The sequence below is a fragment of the Mustela nivalis genome (assembly GCF_964662115.1).
Source record: "Mustela nivalis genome assembly, contig: HAP1_SCAFFOLD_738, whole genome shotgun sequence".
Taxonomy (NCBI): domain Eukaryota; kingdom Metazoa; phylum Chordata; class Mammalia; order Carnivora; family Mustelidae; genus Mustela; species Mustela nivalis.
In genome coordinates, this window is record NW_028135925.1 from 343,899 (window position 1) to 369,161 (window position 25,263).

The 25,263-nt window shown below is 40.2% G+C and overlaps 1 protein-coding gene across 1 annotated transcript in view; it reads left to right on the top strand.

The window, feature by feature from the left end:
- The window catches only part of LOC309857456 (lipase member K-like), a gene marked incomplete at both ends in the record, with an annotated part of 30,711 nt that extends 12,550 nt beyond the window's left edge, over positions 1 to 18,161 (top strand). The window contains 4 exon segments of the mRNA XM_082750155.1: positions 4,567 to 4,713; positions 6,536 to 6,607; positions 8,869 to 8,940; positions 17,926 to 18,161. Of these exon segments, the coding sequence (XP_082606281.1) occupies positions 4,567 to 4,713; positions 6,536 to 6,607; positions 8,869 to 8,940; positions 17,926 to 18,161 (527 nt within the window).
- Positions 18,162 to 25,263: the final 7,102 nt, after the last annotated feature.

Consider the following 25,263-nt stretch of genomic DNA (forward strand, 5'->3'; position numbering starts at 1 on the left):
TAGTTCCTACTCCTCAAACTGCTGTGGGGATTTAGTTCAGAATTGTGAATCCCTTAGAACCTGGTCTTGCACATTATAAAAATTTAATAAATGTCAGTTACTCATTGCTATCAGGATTTGCCTAGAACCTACTTTCTTCCCACCTGCAAAGTCCAACCATTTAAAAATATTTATTTATTTATTTATGTATTTATTTGAGAGAGAGAGCATGAGCAGGAGGGGCAGAAGGAGAGGGAGTGAGAATCTGAAACAGACTCCCCGCTGAACATGGAGCCTGATGTGGGGATAGATCTCCCAACCCTGTAATCACCACCTGAGCTGAATCAAGAGTTACCCAACTGCATCACCCAGGTGTCCCACTGAAAGCCCAACCTTATTCAACTGCCCATGCTTCATAGACTCTCAGTCTGTTGACTCCTCAAAATCTGGGCAATATCCTGAACTCCAAATTCCCTCTGTGCACTGACAGATAACAAATCTGATCAGTTACTCTGTTGAAATGAATTGGTATAGTGTGTTTTCCTCTAACAGATTAATATGGGCTTTTCCCATGGCAGACTGAAAGTGATTGCTACATTCAGTGATTTCAGTTAAAGCGGATGGAAGGGAGAGCATTTTTGTAGAAGCCAGGGATTCAGGCTTGTGAGAAATAAGTAAATTAGCCCATGGTGATTCAGTTCCATACCTATAAAACCCAGAAAGATGCAAATAAATAAAAAGATACCCTGTGTTCACGGACTGGAAGGATTAATATCACTAATGTGCCCATATAAACCAGAGAGAACTGCAGATTCAGTGCTATCCCCATCAAAATTCCAATAGCAATTTTCACAGAACTGGAAAATACAATCCTAAAATTTGTACGGAAATACAAAGGCCCCAAATAGCCCAACCAGTCTTGTGAAAGCAGAGCAAAAGGGGAGGCATCCCACTTCCCAATTTCAAACTCTCTTACAAAACTATAGTCATCAAAACAGTATTGTACTAACATAAAAACAGGTGCATAGACAAGTGGGATAGAATAGAGAACCAGAAATAAACCCACACTTCTGGTCTACTGATCTCTGACAAGGGTACTATGAACACACAATGGTGAAAAAACCAATCCCTTCAATACATGGCATTGGGGTACCTGGACAGTCACATTCAAAAGAATGAGGGACGCCTGGGTGGCTTAGTCGGTTAAGCATCTGCCTTCGGCTCAGGTCATGATCCCAGGATCCTGGCATTGAGTCCTGTGTCCAGCTCCCTACTTAGCAGGGAGTCTGCTTCCTCTGCCTGCCACTCCCTCTGCTTGTGCTCTCTCTCTCTTGTCAAATAAAATCCTTAAAAAAGAATGAAATGGAACCCCTATGTAACACCTCTCACAAAAATTAACTCAAAGTAGATTGAAGACTTACACTGAATATCTGAAAACACAAAACTCCTAGAAAAAAAGCATAGAGAGGGGCACCTGGGTGGATCAGTGGGTTAAGCCTCTGCCTTCGGCTCAGGTCATGATCCCAGGGTCCTGGGATCGAGCCCCACATCAGGCTCTCTACTCAGCAGGGATCCTGCTTCCCCCTCTCTCTCTCTGCCTGCCTCTTTGCCTACCTAAGATCTCTCTCTCTCTCTCTCTGTCAAATAAATAAATAAAATCTTTCTAAAAAAAAAAAAGCATAGGGAAAAGCCTCCTTGACATTGGTCTTGATGATGATTTTTCTGGATAAAACACCAAGAGAACTGGCAATATCAGCAAATGGGACTAACTAAAAAGCTTCAACAGCAAAGTAGTGATTAATATATTGAAAATGCAGCCTACAGAATGGGAGAAAATTTTTGCAAACCATGTATCTGATTAGGGGTTAATTACCAAAATATATAAAACGCTCATACAATTCAATAGCCAAAAAAGTGGGTAATCCTATTAAATAGGGCAATGGACAAGAATTCACATTTTTCCGAAGAAGATATGCAAATGACCAACAGACACATGGAAAGATGCACAACCTCACTAATCATCAGGGAGACGGAAACCAAAACCACAATGGAGCATTGCCTCATAATCGTTAGATGGGTTTTACCAAAAAGAAGAGAAATAAATGTTGGCAAGGATGTTGAGAAAAGCGAACCCTTGTACGCTACTGGTGAAAATATAAATTACTATAGCTCTTCTGGAAAATAGTAAAGACGAATTAAAATGGGAAAATTTAAAAGAACACCAAAAAGTCAAAAGAGAATAAGGAAACCAGATGAAACTCGTGGGCACAACGCTAAGTGAAATGGGCCAGAAAGAGAATGACAAATACTGTACTGAATCACTTATATGTAGAATATAATATTAAAAAACCAATTTCATAGAAAAGGGGAATAGAATGGTGGTTAGTAGGGGCTGGAGGAGGGGGAAATGGGGAAATGTAGGTCAAAGCATACAAACTTCCATTTATAAGACACTTACTGTCTTATGATATCAATTATTCCTCAGTAAAGTTGAAAATGAATGAAGGAGTTAAAAAAAGGGTAAGATTTGTCAAATTTTTTCGGAGATTGATTGAGACAATATATGTTTAAGCATCGTATCTGGCTTATAGCAGGTGCTCAGTAAGAATTATCTAGTATTATTATTTTATTTTAGATTCAAAATCTCAGCACTTGGCACTTCAGATCTCCTAATTACCAACTGATTATCCTCTCTACCTCTTTCACCCCTGTTTAACCCCTGAGCATTTCTGTGTTCTTTCCCCTCTATCTTTTTTCTGACCTACAGCTTGCTTTGACCCTTTCCTCTTTGCATGTTATCTATAGTAGTAAGGATTGTTAGTATTGTCTTCCTTTCTTCCATCCTTTCTCTATTTCTTTTTTTCTTCCTCTCTTTAGAGACAGAGGGAGAGAAAGAGTCCAAAGCAGGCTCCACACTCAGCACAGAGCCCAAGGTGGGCCTCGATCTCACAACGCTGAGATCATGACCTGAGCCAAAATCAAGAGTCAGACACTTAACCGACTGAGCCAACAAAGCACCCGTCTTCATTTCTAAAAGAAGAACCTGTGGCTCAAAAAGGCTAAGCACCCTGTCCCAAATGACCCAGTGAATGGGTGGTGGAACCAGAACCTGAACCCAGATCTGACCAGGCCATCTATGGTCGATGTTCTTTCTTCTACATAGTCATTTCCCCTCCTTTCCAATGCCAACCTGAAAAAGTCAGTTCTGGATCCTTACACAGCCAAGCACATGGTGCCCAGTTCAGCAGGCCACTGAGAGCTGCATCTGGCCCATGTTCTGCTTGACAAACCATGTGACCTGGCATGGGGCCCTGTACCTAGAAGGAACTCCTTAAATTCACAGCAACTAGAACTAGATGCTGCTACGTGACAAGTACACCCCATCCAGAACCAACTTGGAATTATAGTCTACAGGTCACGTTGGCTACACTTTAGGAATAGGTGCTGCATGGTTGGCTGGCCTGCATTGCTATCCTTCCTCTTTTGGTCAGGGTGAAAGAGCAGTTGTCTGGCTTCAAGTAATGATCTCAGGGTCCTAGGATCGAGCTATCACGCTCTGCACTCAACAGGGAATCTGCTTGTTTCCCTCCCTCTTCCTCTGCCCCTCCTGCTGCTCTCTTTCTCTCTCAAATAAACACATAAAGTCTTTTTTTTAGAATATTTTCATCTTTGTATCTAATTTAAGATTATAAAACAAGTTATTGTGAAACAAAGACAAGATTCATCTTCTATGCACAGGAATTAGATATGAATTTGTGTTCTAATTTGAAGGGATTCCTAAAGTTCAGAAGGTAAATTAAACTCACTGGAAATATTGCCTAAAATTCCATTAGTAGAGTTTGATTTGGGGGGGTTAAGCTTTTGCTTCTGGAAGAGTTCGCTGAAAGATTCTGGAACAATCATTCACTAATTATAATAGCAGTTATTGTTTGAGGAGTGTTTACTAGATTATAGAAACTGCAGAAGACTCCTTTTTCTTAAAGATTGTATTTATTTATTTGACAGAGAGAGATCACAAGTAGGCAGAGAGGCAGGCGGGGGGGGGGGAGCAGGCTTCCTGCTCAGTAGAGAGCCCGATTGGGGCTTGATCCCAGGACCCTGAGATCATGACCTGAGCTGAAGGCAGAGGCTTAACCCACTGAGCCAACCAGGTGCCCCCAGAAGCCTCCTTTTAAACATGACCTATTATCTTCACAACATACTGCATGTTAATTTTTCATGTCAGTGTTGAGAAACTTCTGGATAATTGAAATTCAATACTTCCTTAAGGTACAAGAAACAGAGTCCAAAATTGAACCAAGGTATCCCCAACTCCAAAGACTTACCAGTTCCCTACAGGGACTGGTTTCACAAGAGGCATTCTCAAAACACCCCAAGTAGAGGATCTTGGGAAAAGGCATCAAGTGGAAAGTTGGGAAGACCACCAGGGTGGGTTGGGAGAACCAAAGACAAAATTTAACAGAGCTCTCCCTTTCAATGAGGACTTGTATAGTGCAGATACCACCGCTGTCCAGCCCTTGTCTGTTCCTTTCCACTCTTGACATCCACTTCCATGAAATCTGATGGTGTCTTATACTCATCCTGCAGGCACTATTTGGTGACAAGATGCTCTACCCTCATATGTTTTTTGACCAATTCATTGCCACCAAGGTGTGCAACCAGAAGCTATTTCGTCATATTTGCAGCAACTTCCTGTTTACTTTGAGTGGATTTGACCCAAAAAATTTAAACGTGGTATGTGTAAGTAGTCAGAGCCAAGCAAACAATTTTTTGTTGCACAGAGGTGAGGAGAAATTGTATTGAGTCATGTGGAGACCACATTTCAAGACCTTTCTTTCTTTCTTTCTTGTCTTCTGAATTGAAGATACATGGTGATGTTTTCCAACCAAAGCTGGGGAGTCCACCTGCTTTAGTAAGAGAATCTGAGGAGAAGGCTTGGCCACTGAACATTCTCACCAACTCTTGCTATTGGCCAACATGCTGCCCTTGGAAAGTCCTTCACTTACATGAAGGCTATGATTTTGAAATTTACCTTGCTATGCCTAAATACTACCCCACACCTACCAAAGTAGAATCTCAGGGAGTAAGCTCAGGCATCTGCTTTTGAACCAGTCTTCCTCTCTCATAGGTGACTTGGAAATAGTCATTTTGTGAACCACTTACTTCTTTAATCCAAAGAGGTTAAGAGGTGGCTTTCCAATGTTAAGCATAGATTCACTGTTCAAGGGACACTGAGAGGGATAAGCTGGGTTACTGGTGAGTTCTCTCCAGATGAAATCCTTTTCTTCCTCGGTCCCCACTAGCTGAGCCAAAGAGTCAGCTACTTTGCACTGTGTATTGTTTACTCCCCAGCCAGAGAGGAAGTATCTTTGAAACCAGAGGCAGGACAAAGCTGAAAATGGTCTTTGACTATCTCCCAGACTTCTGCCCAGAGCCTAGTCTCCCTCTGTTAGTGGAAGGCACTGATAACACCTCTCTTGCTTTCAAGCAAGACTTATAAAGGTGGTTTATGGAAAGTGTGCCTTAGTCACTGGCTTTCTACATCCACCCCACCCTACATTATTCTCAGTTTACTAAAGGGAACTATGCTTGTTTATCACTTCGATGGAGGCATATCATGTAGGCAGAGCTGAGTAAGAGGACCTTTATGCACACCCAATTGAGATCATTTCAAAAGTACCTTCAAGGCATGGCATAAGAACTTGCTAAAGAAAGACTTCACAGAATAACTCCCATGGAGGGCCTTCGTTGTACACTTTTACAGTCAGATTGGCCCATTTTTTTTTCACTGTTGGGGACCATCTGTGGAATATTACAGTTTCTACAAGAATGTTTTAGTGGATAAGCAGGGACTCATAAGTAAGAGTTTGTGGAACTTCGAAAACTTCACAAGTCCAGAACTCACTCCTAGAAGTAAGTTTTAATATTGATTCAATAGGTTTGGGTAGTTCATGAGGGGTTGTGTTTTTTTTAAAGCTCCATGATGCTTCTAGTAGGCTTACTTTGGTGGAAATATGTAACTCTTTCATATATGCAAAAAAATATGCAATGGAGAATACGAAAAAAAAATTTTTAATCCAGAAAAAAATCTAAATGTTAATTGAAGCTACAACACTGGTTCGGTTATGTCCCACATATGGTGGGTTATGTCACACAAACTTTCAGAGAGCCCTATAAAATATTGACCACGTTGTTAAAATCAGAAAGCAAATATTCAGATCATTTGTCAATGCCTCATGATAAACAGCGGTCTGGGAATGTCTTTTGGGACTCAACTCAGGGTGAGGAGGTCACTGTGGCTTTTACCCCTTGATCCCCTGGACTGTTGGACCTGTCTGAGGTGAGGCTGGAGAGAACATGTGTTAGTGCCTTCGACGCTGCAGGATGGCCTCTGGACTTTCGGAAGGCTGCACAGGGCAGACTAGAGCCAAGGGAGGAGAAAGTTCTTCAAGAGGGTATGGTACATGTTTATTCCTGACAGAGAGAATATTCAGGTTTATTTGTGGTGTGGTCACATGAGTAGCCTCTAGATGAGGAAAAAATCTCTCCTTTGCAGAGTTGCTTGGATGTTTACTTGGCACAGAGCTCCGCGGGCACGACTGTTCAGAATATGCTGCACTGGGCCCAGGTAAAAGCTTTCTATTCCTGAGATGAGGTCCACGTAGGTCTCATAGACCCCTGAGAAGTGGTCTCACAGAGCCCACTGTGGGGTTGTGCAGTGACTTCCTGTTCTCTCTTCTGTTCATGTCCTCAATAGTGTCTGGTGTACAGGCCTAGTTCTCACAGATTCTGACTGAACTGTGATTGTCGGATCCCTACAAACTGCCTTTTCTGGGAAGGCTTGTATTTCCTCTTTTGGAAAATTGTCAGTTCTAACAGAACTTTATTCAGCATGATACGGGCTGTTTCAGAAAGATCTGCTCAGCTTCCTATTGGCATGTGGGCCATTTCAGAGCATGGAAATCATGCTTCATTCTGAGCAAATTAAATGTTAGAGAGGGACTAAACTAGATTAATGGTTTCTGGTTTTACCCTCAGTTTCAAATTTTTTAAGTGTTCTACTTATCCTATTATTCAATATTCAGCAAGTGCAGAGACAAGTCAAATTCAATTGGTAGAGATTTCTGAGCCACGTATGTATGAACATGTGTGTGTATGAAGGGGGAAAGGGAGGAGTAGAGAAAGGTCTTCCCAGAGTTTTAATATATCTGAGATGTCTAAGAATCTTTAACCTCCACCCAAATAAATTTGTTCAGTGGTTTGAGGTTGAGGAGCACTGCTCTAGATAGCCTGAAATACTAGTTGAGGATTTCTGAACTCCTCTGAAGAGTTCTACCCCCCAGGAGCTAAGCCTTCAAGTTCCTGCAGGAAAAAGGCCTCCTCCTGGTGAGGAGACGGTTGGAGCCTGTGATGGGCATGTCCTTCCAGGTGACGTGACCTCAATTTCACATTTACTGAGCACTTACTATGTGTTCCTGCGACCCATACATGTGATTTCATTCAGTCTCACTGAATTCTTAATAACGGTTTTTCCATGGAGGTGTTGGAACACCCATTCTACAGATGTCCTAGCCAGTCCCTTACACATCTCCCAGCTGACTGCTCTTCAGAAGGTCTCTTCTCCTGTGACAGAAAATCCTCTTCAGGACAGGCATAAGTCAGGACAATGTGGGGAGGGGATGAGATAAATCACATGGCTCTAAGTTACTCAGACAGTCAAGGCAGGGGTGATGAGGCTGATACTGATGGTGGTAATTAGGTGTCACCCACTTCATATGCATTATCCTATTTATTTTATCGTTGTGTTACCCTATTTAAACTTCACAACTAAAAAGAAAAAAAAAATCTCCACAGCCCATGAGGAGGATGTTGTCATTTCCATTACACAGATGAGCATTGGGGAAGATGACCTAAGTAGCCCACAATAGTGCCTCCCATTGTCAAAACCCTGCAAAATTCCAACAGCAGCAGACTACTGCATCTGTCCTTAGACATCATGATGGGACTAATTTTAAACTAAAAAACTAAAAATCAGGATTAAATCAACGAGAGTGGGAAAAAAAAATCAGAGAGTCAAGTTAAGGAAAAAAAAAAAAAACCTTGGATTAGCCTGAGAATCATTTCATGAAGCCCTTGAGACAAATGTGAATGTTACCTGCTTCCTGGCAAACCACAGAACAAAGAACCCTTAGGTGTAGAGGCTTATGAATATTTCTATTCTAATAGCCAAAGTCTAAACATTAAAATGCAAATATGGGCACATGTGGTGTCTCAGACCTGGAGGCTGTGGCCACAGGAACAGATGACATGGGAGACACAGGCTGCCGGGCTCTGCAGATGGGGGACAGCAACACTGTACCTCAAACAGAAAGCACTGAGGAGACTCCGAGTGAATGAACATTCCTTGCCTTGGTGACAAAAGTGTTTAAGAATAAGGAATATGGTCCTAATATCCTAGACCACCTGCCTAGGATAACATACAAAGCTGTTTGTACATGAAAACAGTCACTTTTCAATGTAGGATATGTCCAGCTGGTGCCTTTTAAAAATATATATATTAAAATTCCTGAAGCTAAGATATTCAAGAATCATCCCACCCAGCATCCTTGTAAACATTTCATAGGCATTAGAACACTTAAGGACATTGCTGCCTGAGGGTTTTCATTCGAGAAGTATGGGGGAAGGGATTGAAAAACAGTCAGTTCTGTGAATTAGTATATCAACATTTATCATATGATCAGGTTTATTCCTCTTTACTCGGTTTTAGCTCTTGTGCCAAAACAGTGGGATGTGATGTCATCGTCTTTGTATATTTTCTGTTTATTGTCTTTCAATGTGTGCTGTCTTCTTATATCACGGTAATGCATTTTTATTTTTATTTTATTATAGGCTGCTAATTCTGGTCTGTTCCAAGCTTTTGATTGGGGAAATGCTGATCAGAACCTGAGGCACTTCCACCAGGTACAGAGATGGCACTAATCATCAGGGGCACCTGCTTGCAAACTAATAAAGTAGTATTCACTCGTTAAACACCAACACTACCCCAGATGTTGTATATCAGTCAGATGCTACTTCTCGGTTTCCTGCCAGGTTTCACATCATGACTGTGATCCTCATGAGGACTGTGCAAGGTAAATATGATTGTCCTCATTATGCAGAGGCTCAGAGAGGTTATGTAAATTGCCAAAATTATTTAGCTAGTAATGGACCTGACTATGACCCAGGGTTCCTGGATTTTGTATCCATTCTTCTTCCACTGCACTTCTTCCTTCTCAAAAAATAGAAACTCTCAGCACTTTGGGACAGTTCTTTGGGATGCCATGTATGACTCACAAAACAACAACAACAACAGTATATGGATCACTAAAGATATACCAGACAGAACTATCACTCTAAGGGAGAAATGCTGTTATCTGTCAGAGATACAGTGAGTCAAGATATTTCCTAACACAATCTCTGAAAACATTTGGGGCCAAAGTTCTATATTAAATGGCACTAGGCTATGTTCTATTTGTTGTTATTTTTCCAGCATTTATAAGGAAATCTGTATATGATTTTGGCCTCATGCTAATAGACTGAGCTCAAATTCAACAAGTAGTCATCAAAAACATATGAGTTCCTCAAATCAGGAATACGAAAAAAATTGGAAATTTTTTAAAAAGCAAATTTTCAGTGCTACTCAAACTGCAATATTGAAATTGCATAATTTTGGCTGGTGTGAAAAATCCAGTTTTCCTCCTGAACGTCTATAGTTTTCTCCTAAACTGCTGGCCACCCACAGACTCATCTACTATGTCCCAAGTGCCGTTTACTCTTGTAACTGATTGACTCCTCGTCCTTGCAGGAGTAGAGAGTTGCTCAAAGCAAAGTGTCTTGGTTGATAAATTTATCTATGGCCTCAGATATCAATTTGATTGAGAACTGAGTCACAAGGCTTAACTCTACCAGTGTGCTCACAGATCCTCAGAATACTGGGTGGGGAGAGGGGGTAGTTCAAGTTCATTTACAATCTTTTGCTTGGGACCTTGGAAGGAATGAATAATGGAAAATCCCAAACTGAGGGTAGATGAAATCAAGTGTACAAAACAATAGCTTTTGCCACAAGTATAAGTAATAGCCCTAAATTAGGCAGGCATGATTATCAATGTAATCACCAATACTTTATTACCACGAGAGTAAAAAAGAATTTCTTGGCCCAAAGCCAGCACGTCTAATTTGCATCCTGATTTTCACATTCAGGTTTGCTTTGCCATCTTCTGGGGTCCCTTTCGTCCTTCAAAGGTCCTAAATCATTGCGGAGACCCAGTCTGTTGCCATATACTTGCTAGCACACGCTACTCCCTCTGGGTTGTGCTCTCGCCTCCTTGCATCCGGGTCGTTGTGCACTGTATGATCCCACTGAGAAACGCACAGAGTCAGGGGAAGCATGTCTCTTCTTGCCTCTGCTGTTGTTTGCCTTTGGGCACTGCGTCAGTTCCCCTGAGCCCTTCTGCTGGCAGCCGACCTGCACTCACTTGCTTGCCGACCTTTCTCAGTCCCTGTTGCAGCTACACCTTCTCACTGACCACTTGCTTCTAAGCCCAAGGCCACAGTAAGCCGTACGTGGAAACAGTAAGATATTTAGCGATGCGAAGATCCAGAAACCAACACATGGACTGCCAGTGACTTCTGTAATGACTAAAGCCATGCTCTCTGCCTGAATACCGCCCTGCTCAGGGAATTCTGGGGCACATTCGCCGAATTAGGGACAGCCCCCCATGTGCATTTCTCATCTAGGAAACCTCTCCCGGACAAGGTTACAAGTTCCTAAGGATGTGTACCTTTTTCTTTTTTTTTTTTTTTTTTTTTTTTTTTCGTTTTCTTTTTTTTTTTTTAATTTTTATTTTTTATAACCATATATTTTTATCCCCAGGGGTACAGGTCTGTGAATCACCAGGTTTATACACTTCACAGCACTCACCAAAGCACATACCCTCCCCAATGTCCATAATCCCACCCTCTTCTCCCAAACCCCCTCCCCCCAGCAACCCTCAGTTTGTTTTGTGAGATTAAGAGTCACTTATGGTTTGTCTCCCTCCCAATCCCATCTTGTTTCATTGATTCTTCTCCTACCCACTTAAGCCTCCATGTTGCATCACCACTTCCTCATATCAGGGAGATCATATGATAGTTGTCTTTCTCTGCTTGACTTATTTCGCTAAGCATGATTCGCTCTAGTTCCATCCATGTTGTCGCAAATGGCAAGATTTCATTTCTTTTGATGGCTGCATAGTATTCCATTGTGTATATATACCACATCTTCTTGATCCATTCATCTGTTGATGGACATCTAGGTTCTTTCCATAGTTTGGCTATTGTGGACATTGCTGCTATAAACATTCGGGTGCATGTGCCCCTTTGGATCACTACATTTGTATCTTTAGGGTAAATACCCAATAGTGCAATTGCTGGGTCATAGGGCAGTTCTATTTTCAACATTCTGAGGAACCACCATGCTGTTTTCCAGAGTGGCTGCACCAGCTTGCATTCCCACCATCAATGTAGGAGGGTTCCCCTTTCTCCGCATCCTCGCCAGCATCTGTCATTTCCTGACTTGTTGATTTTAGCCATTCTGACTGGTGTGAGGTGATATCTCATTGTGGTTTTGATTTGTATTTCCCTGATGCCGAGTGATATGGAGCACTTTTTCATGTGTCTGTTGGCCATCTGGATGTCTTCTTTACAGAAAAGTCTGTTCATGTCCTCTGCCCATTTCTTGATTGGATTATTTGTTCTTTGGGTGTTGAGTTTGCTAAGTTCTTTATAGATTCTGGACACTAGTCCTTTATCTGATATGTCGTTTGCAAATATCTTCTCCCATTCTGTCAGTTGTCTTTTGATTTTGTTAACTGTTTCCTTTGCTGTGCAAAAGCTTTTGATCTTGATGAAATCCCAATAGTTCATTTTTTCCCTTGCTTCCCTTGCCTTTTGCGTTGTTCCTAGGAAGATGTTGCTGCGGCAGAGGTCGAAGAGGTTGCTGCCTGTGTTCTCCTCAAGGATTTTGATGGATTCCTTTCGCACATTGAGGTCCTTCATCCATTTTGAGTCTATTTTTGTGTGTGGTGTAAGGAAATGGTCCAATTTCATTTTTCTGCATGTGGCTGTCCAATTTTCCCAGCACCATTTATTGAAGAGGCTGTCTTTTTTCCATTGGTCATTCTTTCCTGCTTTGTCGAAGATTAGTTGACCATAGATTTGAGGGTCTATTTCTGGGCTCTCTATTCTGTTCCATTGATCTATGTGTCTGTTTTTGTGCCAGTACCATGCTGTCTTGATGATGACAGCTTTGTAATAGAGCTTGAAGTCCGGAATTGTGATGCCACCAATGTTGGCTTTCTTTTTCAATATCCCTTTGGCTATTCGAGGTCTTTTCTGGTTCCATATAAATTTTAGCATTATTTGTTCCATTTCTTTGAAAAAGATGGATGGTACTTTGATAGGAATTGCATTAAATGTGTAGATTGCTTTAGGTAGCATAGACATTTTCACAATATTTATTCTTCCAATCCAGGAGCATGGAACATTTTTCCATTTCTTTGTGTCTTCCTCAATTTCTTTCATGAGTACTTTATAGTTTTCTGAGTATAGATTCTGTGTCTCTTTGTTTAGGTTTATTCCTAGGTATCTTATGGTTTTGGATGCAATTGTAAATGGGATTGACTCCTTAATATCTCTTTCTTCTGTCTTGCTGTTGGTGTAGAGAAATGCAACTGATTTCTGTGCATTGATTTTATATCCTGACACTTTACTGAATTTCTGTATAAGTTCTAGCAGTTTTGGAGTGGAGTCTTTTGGGTTTTCCACATATAGTATCATATCATCTGCGAAGAGTGATAATTTGACTTCTTCTTTGCCGATTTGGATGCATTTAATTTCCTTTTGTTGTCTGATTGCTGAGGCTAGGACCTCTAGTACTATGTTGAATAGCAGTGGTGATAATGGACATCCCTGCCGTGTTTCTGACCTTAGCGGAAAAGCTTTCAGTTTTTCTCCATTGAGAATGATATTTGCGGTGGGTTTTTCATAGATGGCTTTGATGATATTGAGGTATGTGCCCTCTATCCCTACACTTTGACGAGTTTTGATCAGGAAGGGATGCTGTACTTTGTCAAATGCTTTTTCAGCATCTATTGAAAGTATCATATGGTTCTTGTTCTTTCTTTTATTGATGTGTTGTATCACATTGACTGATTTGCGGATGTTGAACCAACCTTGCAGCCCTGGAATAAATCCCACTTGGTCGTGGTGAATAATCTTTTTAATGTACTGTTGAATCCTATTGGCTAGTATTTTGTTGAGTATTTTCGCATCTGTGTTCATCAAGGATATCGGTCTATAGCTCTCTTTTTTGGTGGGATCCTTGTCTGGTTTTGGGATCAAGGTGATGCTGGCCTCATAAAATGAGTTTGGAAGTTTTCCTTCCATTTCTATTTTTTGGAACAGTTTCAGGAGAATAGGAATTAGTTCTTCTTTAAATGTTTGGTAGAATTCCCCCGGGAAGCCGTCTGGCCCTGGGCTTTTGTTTGTTTGGAGATTTTTAATGACTGTTTCAATCTCCTTACTGGTTATGGGTCTGTTCAGGCTTTCTATTTCTTCCTGGTTCAGTTGTGGTAGTTATTATGTTTCTAGGAATGCATCCATTTCTTCCAGATTGTCAAATTTATTGGCGTAGAGTTGCTCATAGTATGTTCTTATAATAGTTTGTATTTCTTTGGTGTTAGTTGTGATCTCTCCTCTTTCATTCATGATTTTCTTTTTTTGGGTCCTTTCTCTTTTCTTTTTGATAAGTCGGGCCAGGGGTTTATCAATTTTATTAATTCTTTCAAAGAACCAGCTCCTACTTTCGTTGATTTGTTCTATTGTTTTTTTGGTTTCTATTTCATTGATTTCTGCTCTGATCTTTATGATTTCTCTTCTCCTGCTGGGCTTAGGGTTTCTTTCTTGTTCTTTCTCCAGCTCCTTTAGGTGTAGGGTTAGGTTGTGTACCTGAGACCTTTCTTGTTTCTTGAGAAAGGCTTGTACCGCTATATATTTTCCTCTCAGCACTGCCTTTGTTGTGTCCCACAGATTTTGAACCGTTGTATTTTCATTATCATTTGTTTCCATGATTTTTTTCAATTCTTCTTTAATTTCCTGGTTGACCCATTCATTCTTTAGAAGGATACTGTTTAGTCTCCATGTGTTTGGGTTCTTTCCAAACTTCCTTTTGTGGTTGAGTTCTAGCTTTAGAGCATTGTGGTCTGAAAATATGCAGGGAATGATCCCAATCTTTTGATACCGGTTGAGTCCTGATTTAGGACCGAGGATGTGATCTATTCTGGAGAATGTTCCATGTGCACTAGAGAAGAATGTGTATTCTGTTGCTTTGGGATGAAATGTTCTGAATATATCTGTGATGTCCATCTGGTCCAGTGTGTCGTTTAAGGCCTTTATTTCCTTGCTGATCTTTTGCTTGGATGACCTGTCCATTTCAGTGAGGGGAGTGTTAAAGTCCCCTACTATTATTGTATTATTGTTGATGTGTTTCTTTGATTTTGTTATTAATTGGTTTATATAGTTGGCTGCTCCCACGTTGGGGGCATAGATATTTAAAATTGTTAAATCTTCTTGTTGGACAGACCCTTTGAGTATGATATAGTGTCCTTCCTCATCTCTTATTATAGTCTTTGGCTTAAAATCTAATTGATCTGATATAAGGATTGCCACTCCTGCTTTCTTCTGATGTCCATTAGCATGGTAAATTCTTTTCCACCCCCTCACTTTAAATCTGGAGGTGTCTTCGGGCTTAAAATGAGTTTCTTGGAGGCAACATATAGATGGGTTTTGTTTTTTTATCCATTCTGATACCCTGTGTCTTTTGACAGGGGCATTTAGCCCATTCACATTCAGGGTAACTATTGAGAGATATGAATTTAGTGCCATTGTATTGCCTGTAAGGTGACTGTTACTGTATATGGTCTCTGTTCCTTTCTGATCTACCACTTGTAGGCTCTCTCTTTGCTTAGAGGACCCCTTTCAATATTTCCTGTAGAGCTGGTTTGGTATTTGCAAATTCTTTCAGTTGTTGTTTGTCCTGGAAGCTTTTAATCTCTCCTTCTATTTTCAATGATAGCCTAGCTGGATATAGTATTCTGGGCTGCATGTTTTTCTCGTTTAGTGCTCTAAAAATATCATGCCAGCTCTTTCTGGCCTGCCAGGTCTCTGTGGATAAGTCAGCTGCCAATCTAATATTTTTACCATTGTATGTTATAGACTTCTTTTCCCGGGCTGCTTTCACGATTTTCTCTTTGTCACTGAGACTTGTAAATTTTACTATTAGGTGACAGGGTGTGGGCCTATTCTTATTGATTTTGAGGGGCATTCTCTGAACCTCCTGAATTTTGATGCTCATTCCCTCTGCCATATTGGGGAAATTCTCCCCAATAATTCTCTCCAGTATACCTTCTGCTCCCCTCTCTCTTTCTTCTTCTTCTGGAATCCCAATTATTCTAATGTTGTTTCATCTTATGGTGTCACTTATCTCTCGAATTCTCCCCTCGTGGTCCAGTAGCTTTTTGTCCCTCTTTTGCTCAGCTTCTTTATTCTCTGTCATTTGGTCTTCTATATCACTAATTCTTTCTTCTGCCTCATTTATCCTAGCAGTTAGAGCCTCCATTTTTGATTGCACCTCATTAATAGCTTTTTTGATTTCAACTTGGTTAGATTTTAGTTCTTTTATTTCTCCAGAAAGGGCTTTTATATCTCTCGAGAGGGTTTCTCTAATATCTTCCATGCCTTTTTCGAGCCCGGCTAGAACCTTGAGAATTGTCATTCTGAACTCTAGATCTGACATATTACCGATGTCTGTATTGATTAGGTCCCTAGCCTTCGGTACTGCCTCTTGTTCTTTTTTTTGTGTTGAATTTTTACGTCTTGTCATTTTGGCCAGATAAGAGTAAATGAAGGGGCAAGTAAAATACTAAAAGGGTGGCAACAACCCCAGGAAAATATGCTTTAACCAAATTAGAAGAGATCCAAAATCATGAGTGGGGAGAAAGGGTTTAAAAAAAGGTTCAAAAAGGAAGAAAGAAAAAAAAAGAACAAAGAAAAAAAAAAGAAAAGAAAAAAATTTTTTAAAAAAGAAAACACCTTTTTCTGTATGACATTTTCTTCCTAATGTTGCTGCCAAAATTAATTATGGTGAATTTTCTTTTTTAAAGATGTATTTATTTATTTTCAGAGAAAGAGCGAGAGCATGAGTGGGAGGGGTGGAGACAGAGGGAGAGAATCTCAAGCAGGCTCTGCTCCCAGCATGGAGCCTCGTGCAAGGCCTTGATCTCAAGACCTCAAGTTGACCACCTGAGCCAAAACCAAGAGTTGGAGGCTTAAACAGAAGACAACTCTATTTTTTTAAGATTTTATTTAATTATTTGACAGACAGAGATCACAAGTAGGCAGAGAGACAGGCAGAGAGAGAGAGGAGGAAGCAGGCTTCTGAGGAGCAGAGAGCCCGATGCGGGGCTCAATCCCAGGACCCTGGGATCATGAGCTGAAGACAGAGGCTTTAGCCCACTGAGCCACCCAGGTGCCCCAAGACAACTCTATTTTAAGTTTAAAAAATACAAAAGCAGTATGCTTTACTGAGTTAAGAAGTGTGGTGGGAAATTCACAATAGGTAGAAACTTAAACACTGTCCTCCAGGCTCTCCTGCTCCCTCAGTCCCTCTCTCTCTCTCTCTCTCTCCCACTTCTGCTTGTGTATGCCCTTTCCCTTCTTAAGCTATTTTTAAAAATAGTAGTGAAATGGTGCCTGGTGGTACTTAGCTCATAGCATTCTTCCAACCACAAACCCAAAGAAAAAGTCAGTATTTTTCTCAGTTACTCTAGCCGAAAGGTCCAGAGAGAGCTCTGGCTTGGTTTTGAGCCAAGTACCTGTCTCTCATCCAGTCATGGAGGCCAGAAGGATGAAGGATGGATAGGACAGGCCTGGTCATCTTGGACCACTGATAAACTGGATGATGGAATCTGTCAGATCCACGTGAGAAACACTGTATGTCCAGAGAAAAGGGGCAAGAGAGTAATCAAGAGAGTAATACCACAGCCACTCTCCTCTGGAACTGGCTGTCTCCTTCTTAACTTTGTATTTCAGATGTTTTCTTTTGTTGGTCTCAGTGCTCCCCCAAGAGCCTGCTCAAGTGTCAGTAACTCCTTGTCCAGATTTCTGTGTATGAGAAGAAGTATTTACATGTATCCAGTACATAAACACATCTATTTTGTTGGAAAAGGACATAGTCCCCATGCAAGTGTTACTAGAAAGGTGGCCCCCATAGAAATAAGGGTCCCCTTCCCCTAGAATTCTTTCCTGTTTTCCTCCAAGTGCAAATCAGGAATAAAATGGTTGTGGGTTTTTTTCTTAATTTATTTGACAGACAGATCATAAGTAGGCAGAGAGGCAGGCAGAGAGAGAGAGGAGGAAGCAGGCTCCCTGCTGAGCAGAGATACTGACGCAGGGCTCAATCCCAGGACCCTGAGATCATGAACTGAGCCAAAGGCAGAAGCTTTACCAACTGAGCCACCCAGGCACCCCAGTTGTGGGTTTTTTGATCATTGTTGTTCATTTGCTCACAATTGAACTTATTACACAAAAGTGTTTTTAAGTACTTTGAACATTTTAATGTTTATAGATCACTAAGTGTATTCTAACTGCATGCTTGGAGCACTTGAAGAACTTGCTTAACAATTAATAGTTAGGGTGCCTGGGTGGCTCAGGCCTTCTCTCTCTGCCTGCTGCTCTGCTTACTGTGATCTTTCTCCCTCTGTTAAATAAATATAATCTTTTAAAAAACCAATTAATAGTTAATGCTACTTCATTAGGTGGTTTTCTGTAAAAACTTCTTTTTTCTCTATCTATCTCTTTACTTGTAACTAGCTTACACCTTCCTTATATGACGTCACAAAGATGGAGGTACCAACGGCTGTGTGGAGTGGAGGACATGACTGTGTGGCTGATCTCAAAGATGTTGAGAATTTATTCCCTAAGATTACCAGGCTTATTTACTACAAGTTGATCCCACACTACAATCATGTGGACTTTTACCTCGGACAGGGCGCGCCCAAGGAAATTTACCAAGACCCTATTAGACTGATGGACGAATGTTTGGAAAAGTAAATACATTTTCCTTTCTCTAAGTAAGTGGATTCTCAAACTAATAACGTGGCACACAAACCCCTAAAGTGACCCCTCCAGTGATTTTCACCTTCTAGTGTCCAAGTGTTGGGGTAATCCTCTCCCCCGAGTATGGGAGTGCCCTGAGACTTGCTTCTGACCAACAGAACTGGCAAAGGGTACAGTGCCATGCCCTTGGTTAGATCATGTTTAAGGCAAAGGTGATGGGACGTCACTTTCTGATTGCATTTTATTATATGAGACTCCATCTAAGTAGACTGGAGAAGAGCTTCCTCTTGTCGGCTTGATGAAGTGAACAGATATGGAAGCTTGCATGGCAAAGAAGCCACGTGTGACATCTGGCATCTGCAGGTGGCCTCCATCCCACAACCAGCAAACTGACGGATCCTTAGTCATACAGCTGCGGGATGAATTAGAACCAGCTCTTGGGTGAGCGTGGAAGCCCATTATTCCCCAGTGTAGTCTCCAGTGGAGAAAGCAGGCTGGCCACACCTCGTGTGCAGCCCAGGAAGTCCCTGAGCAGAGGAGGGAGCTGCATCATGTCCAAACTGTGGATGCACAGCAAGAGTGAGAAAATAAACAAATATTCTTTTAAACCTCCACATTTGTGGTTAATTTCTTTTTTTTTTTTTATTTTTTAAAGGTCTTTATTTATTTGACAGACAGAGATCACAAGTAGGCAGAGAGGCAGGCAGAGAGAGGGGGGGAGGCAGGCTCACTGCTAAGCAGAGAGCCCAATGTGGGACTCAGTCCCATGACCCTGGAATCATGACCTGAGCTGAAGGCAGAGGCTTAGCCCACTGAGCCACCCAGGCACCCCTTGTGGTTAATTTCTTACCAGCCCCATGTTGGGCTCCCTGCTGAGTGAGGAGTCTGCTTCTCCCTCTCCCTCTGACCTTCCCCCTACTGGTGATTTCTCTCTTAAATAAATAAATAAACAAGTAAATAAATATCTTTAAAACAATAAATGTGACAAGTAAAACAATAAGGCTTCTAGAAGATAATGTAGGGGAACAACTTCAAGACACTGAGTAGGCAAAGTAGGCAACACAATTTCTTAAACAGAACCCATAAAACATTATCCATGGCACAAAAGATTGATAAAGTATACCACATTAAAATGGGAACTTCTGTTCCTCAAATAACATGATAAAAGGAATTGAAAATGAAAGACATGGAGTGGGAGAAAATATTTGTAATAATCATAATGATAAAAGTTTTGATTCCAGAATACATATTTTTTTAAAAAATTCTGATACATCTAAAAGAAAAGGTGGGGGGTCAAATAGGGCAAGGGAAGTAAGAGCACACATAGTGTGATGAGCCCTGGGTGACGTGTCCAAGTGTTGAACCACTGCATTGTACACGTAAACCTAATATAACACCATATGTTGATTATACATGAGTTAAAATAATTCATAAGGAAAAAAGAGGATTAATTAAAGTAGTTATATTTTTATATAAAAAGTTTTGAGATGACGACAAAAAAGAAAGAAAAAAGACCGAATAACCCAATATAAAAATGAACAGAGGGCAGATTCAACCAAGCACTTTACAGAAGAAGGTATTTCATAGGATAAGCCAATGAAAATCTGCTTCAGTCATCGGGAAAATATAAGTTAAAATTAAAGTGAGATTCTAATACTAATCCACTGAAATGATCCAAAGAAAGAGGACTGACCCTATTCAGCAAAAATGGGGAGTGACTGAAATATTCAGATAGTGTTCCAGAGGGGAAATTGGGACAACTCGGGGAAACTATGTGGTAATATTTTCTAAAGCTGACTATATATGCATGGTTATGGTGTAGCGATTCCATCTTTAGAGTGTGCCTGTGTCAAGCACAATAATGGCACCCCCAGGGGCACCTGGGTGGCTTAGTTGGTTAAGTGACTGCCTTCAGCTCAGGTCATGATCCTGGAGTCCCAGAATTGAGTCCAGCAATGGGCTCCCTGCTCAGTGAGAGTCTGCTTCTCCCTCTGACCTTTCCCCTCTCGTGCTCTCTTTCTCATTCTCTGTCTTAAACAAATAAATAAATAAAATCTTAAATAAAAATAATAGCACTCTAAAAGACGTGTGCATCCCAATCACTTGTACCTGGGTTTAGGTTACCTTACTTGGCAAGAAGGACTTTGCAAGTATATTTAAATTGAAGATCATGAGATGGGTGTTGGGGCTCATCCTGCATTACTGAGGTGGGTTCAATCTAACACATGTGTCCTCATGTAGGGGGAAGCATGGGGTCAGATTCCGGAGAAAAGGTGTGACAATAGAAGCTGGCATCTGAGTAACGAGTGAGGGCTGGAAAGGACGGCAGGTCAAGGACTGTGGGTGGTCTCTAGAAGCAACAAAAGGCTGACAGACCTTTCCCTGGGCTCTCAAGAAGCAATGCATTTCAGCCAAAACCTTGATTTTAACCCAAGGAGACCCATTTGGGGCTTCTGATCTCCAGAACTGTAACATTATAAACTTAATATTGTTTTAAGGCACTAAATTTGAGGTAGTTTCTTATATAAGCCATTCACAACTAATACAACAGCTAAAGAAATGAGTACATATGTGTACCAAAATACATTCACAAGAATGTTTCAAGAGCATTACTTGGTCAATCTAAAGCCGGAAATCTCAGCTCTTTCCATACTTTGGCTATTGTGGGCATTGCTGCAGGTGAATGGATAAGGAAAATGTGATATGTATAGATAGATAGATAGATAGATAGATACAGATATATAGATATATGGGAATATTACATATTACATATAATGTTATATATTACATCAATATTACATATATACATATATATGTATGTGTATGTATGTATACGTATATATACACAAAATATTACTCAGCCATCAGAAAGGATGAATAATTACCATTTACACTGACAAGGATAGAACTAGAGAGCATTATGCTGAGTGAAATAAGGCAGAGAAAAATAATGATATGGTTTCACTCATATGTGGATTGTAAGAAACAGCACAGAGGGTCACGGGGGAAGGGAGGGAAAACTGAGTGGGAGGTCATCAGAGCAGGAGAAAATCCATGAGGGACTCTTAGCTACAGGAAACAGACTGAGGGTTGCTGAAGGGGAGGGAGGTGGAGGGATGGGGGTAAATGGGTGATGGGCATTAAGGAGGGCATGTGATGTGATGAGCCCTGAGTGTTAAATGCAACTGATAAATTATTGAACACTACATCTGAAACTGATGATGTACTCTATATTGCTCATTAATATTTAAATTTAAAGAAAGAAGAAAGAAAAATAAATAGCTGAAATTGGAAATCATCCAAACATCAGTGAACAGTAGAGTGGATAAATAAACAGTGGTATAATCATTCAGCAGAATACCATAATAAATGAGCTACTACTATACACAACAATATGTGATGTAAGTGACCAGAGGGATGCTGGCAAATGTGTAAAATCTCTCTATATATCTATACATATACTTATTATAAATTTCAGTATTATAAAGGTTGGATAGGACACAATCTACAAGTAATAAAATCTGCAATACTCCTTAGTGGAAATTCCATATTGCCAATCGATTCTCTGTCGATTTTGTTGATTTTTGCTGAACTCCTGTATCTGTAGGCAGCCTGTGGGTACGGTCAACAAACCAACAATGTAGCCCTGACATGCTTGTTACTCGATCGTTTCACTTATGTTGAGAAATAAGACCAAAGAAACTAAAGATTTATGTCGAGCCTTCCCATACTTGCCAGTGAAGGAGGAACCTCTATACTGAATTAGATAATAGTTTTGAATACTGAAAGAATAGTTCTTGGTTTTTTGTGTGTTTCTCACAATGTAATTTAGGCTGCAGACACAACATATTTTAAGGTTAATTGGTCCTCTTAATGAACATTTTCTCCATCACTTTCTTGGGTCTAGATGATCAACAGAACAATAAAATAAAGCCCTAATTTACATTATTTGCTAATTTCCATGAGGTAAATACTCCCACTGTGGCCAATTTTAAGCTACCAATGTGACAGTATTGAACTCAAGATTTGAATGAAATACACAACACCGCTCCTTTCAATAATGTTTATTCTGAGCAGTTATAACTAATTTACATAGCCTCATGAGCATAGATTTAAAAAAAAGGTAGTTGAATAATTAGGAAGCAATGAGCTTTGAGTATTTATTACCTTTGTTTTTAATGTAATTAGTTTAATTATGATTTTTTATCATGTACCTTTTATGTTATGTTTGACACCTGGTTTCCAAAATTCCTAAAAATTTAACTATCAGCTCTTATAAGCTGTTAAGAGACATGCTGCCAAACTTCAAAAAATAATATTGAATTAATCTGCTAGACATAAAAGAATACCTATTGTAAGAGTCTATCTATGTAAAGTACTAAAAAAAAAAAGTAAAACCTGACTGTTAGATGTCAGGACAATGGCCCAGCTAAGCCCAATCTTGATCAGCTGATCCACAGACATGTAAATGAATCCAGATAAAATTATTGAAGTCAAACTTCCATGGCAATAGCGATTTCTGTCTTAAAGTGCCATTGAATTCTGGGATGGTTTGTTATGGGCATTTTTGTGGCAATAGTTAGATAATCCAGAAATTGTACCCTCTCCTCTGGGGAGAAGGGTAAAGGGCAGTGCCCAGAAAAGCAATGTTTGGGGTGCTGGGGATTCTATTTCTTGACCTCTGTTCTGGCTATACCATGTGTTGGCTTTGTGATAATTCGCCGAGCTGTACTTCGGGTTTGCACACATTTCTTTATGCGTGTTTTGCCACAACAACAACAAAAGTTTTAATAAAAAAAATACAACTGGAAAAATGTTCTTAAGGCTCTCCAGAGTGACAGAATCGATATTTATGTATATGAATGTGTGGGGTGTGTGTGTGTGTGTGTGTGTGTGTGTATCCATGAGAGGTTAAATAGTCCCACCATCTGCCATCCGCAAGCTGGAGACCCCAGAAAGCTGGTGGCATAATTTAGTCTGAGTCCAAAGGCCTGAGGACCAGCAGAGATATTGGTGTAAGTCCCAAGCCAGGAGCTGGAGAAAGAGCTTGAGATGTCCCAGCTCAAGCAGTGAGGCAGGAAAAAAAGGGTGAATTCTTCCCTCCTCCACCTTTTGTTCTGTTCAAGATTTCAATGGACTGAATGATGCCCACGCACATTGGGGAGGGCAAACTGTTTTACGGAATCCACCTGTTCCAATGTTACCAGAAATATCCAGAAATACCGCCCAAGGACACACCCAGGAATACTGTTTAATCTCTGCAGTCTCTGGTAGGTCACGTTGACATATAAAATTAGCCATCACAACCAGTAATCAAAGATATTACAATTTTAAAAAGTAAACACCATTTCCACCTAAAAATTGGCCAAGATATTGAACTCTGTTACTCAGTGTTGAGAGATTGTTGGAAAATGAGCGTTTTTAATATGTTGGTCTGTCACCAACATATTAAAATGCTTAGTATACCAACATCTCAGTGGGATGATTATATGCTGATATAAATTTTTTAAAGAGTTATTTGCCAAACTTAACAAATACTTATCAAAATATCTCTTGACTCATCATCTCACATTTGGAAGTTTACAGTAAGGAAATCATTTCAATCATTTGCAAAGATTTAGTTATTAGCGTGTCAATCACAGGATTGCTTTTGATAGTGAAATGTCTCAACAGGGGCACCTGGGTGGCTCAGTGGGTTAAAGCCTCTGCCTTTGGCTCAGGTCATGAGCTCAGGATCCTGGGATCGAGCCCCACATCAGGCTCCCTGCAGAGAGCCTGCTTCTCCCACCTCCTTGGCCTGCCTTTCTGCCTACTTGTGATCTCTCTCTCTGTCAAATAAATAAATAAAATCTTTTAAAAAATAAAAGTCTGAACAAATTAAATGTCATTAAGTTGTGATTAATTAATAAAGAAGATACGTTCCTGCCAGTGTAGCCACTTTGAGATGATGGAAAGCATATAGTTAATTCTACAGAATGTTGTTTGTGATCTACTACTTAATGGAAAGAAAGAATTATATAGAATAATATAGCCTTTGTTAAAAGAGCTATATTTCTATAGCTAGATTTACATGTTAGATGTTAAAGATCACCAATGGTAAGCAAGTAAGTAGGTAGATATGGAGTAAGTAGGTAGGCAGAAAACCAAAAGTGTGCCAGGAGACACACCAAAACACTGATAATTTTTATAACTGGATAATTTTCATTTTCTTCTCTTATTTCCATTTCCTAATTTCTTCTCTGATGTGTGTGTATTTTGTTTAACTCGAAGTGACTAACATGAGCATTGCCACCCACAAAAAAGTATAAATGCTTCATGTCAGATCAAGTTTTGCTACCAAATGAGCCTTTCAGACCTTTGCGGATCTTGAAGATTCTGCTAAGGGATCCTTGACTGTAGCATGTTTACTTTAGAACTTTATTACCTGTTTCTTCTCCCTTATCAGATGTCCATAGAACACGCCACCTTTTTCTTTTTTTGTGATTTCTTTTCTCCAATTTACCCCTGTGCTCCACCAAGATCCTACTTCTGGATCTGGATTTCTAGACACAGAAATCCACGTTGCTGTTCAACTGCTTCTGCCCAGAACAAGCTCCCACATTCCTGGGTTCCATTTTGAACGGTATCTTCCAAATCTCTGATAGTCTGATTTACCACTCCGTGTTATAACTCAATCCACTTTATTTACTCTGCATTTTCTATGTATTAAGTATCTGAGGTCATAAGTCTTACCTTTAGGTCCTTCCTTTACTGTTTTCTCGTGGGAATAACCAGATACTCATTTCCTTGCCATAACTGCTGTTTTCCATAATAATTCTATCCACGTCAGTGTTTCTCCTCTCTTACTCCTTCAGTTTAAATCACTCTTGATCTGATTAACCAGCCTTTAGGCAGATAATGATACAAGAGCTATTAAAATAAATATGTTTTATATGTTTATATCACATGTGTTTTTATTTTTATTTTTAAATTTATTTTTAAAATCCTAACAATTTTTTAAAGCTTATTTATTTATTTACGTCATCTCTACACCCAATGTGGGACTCAAACTCGTGGCCCAGAGATCAAGAGTCATAGGCTTTCCTGACTGAG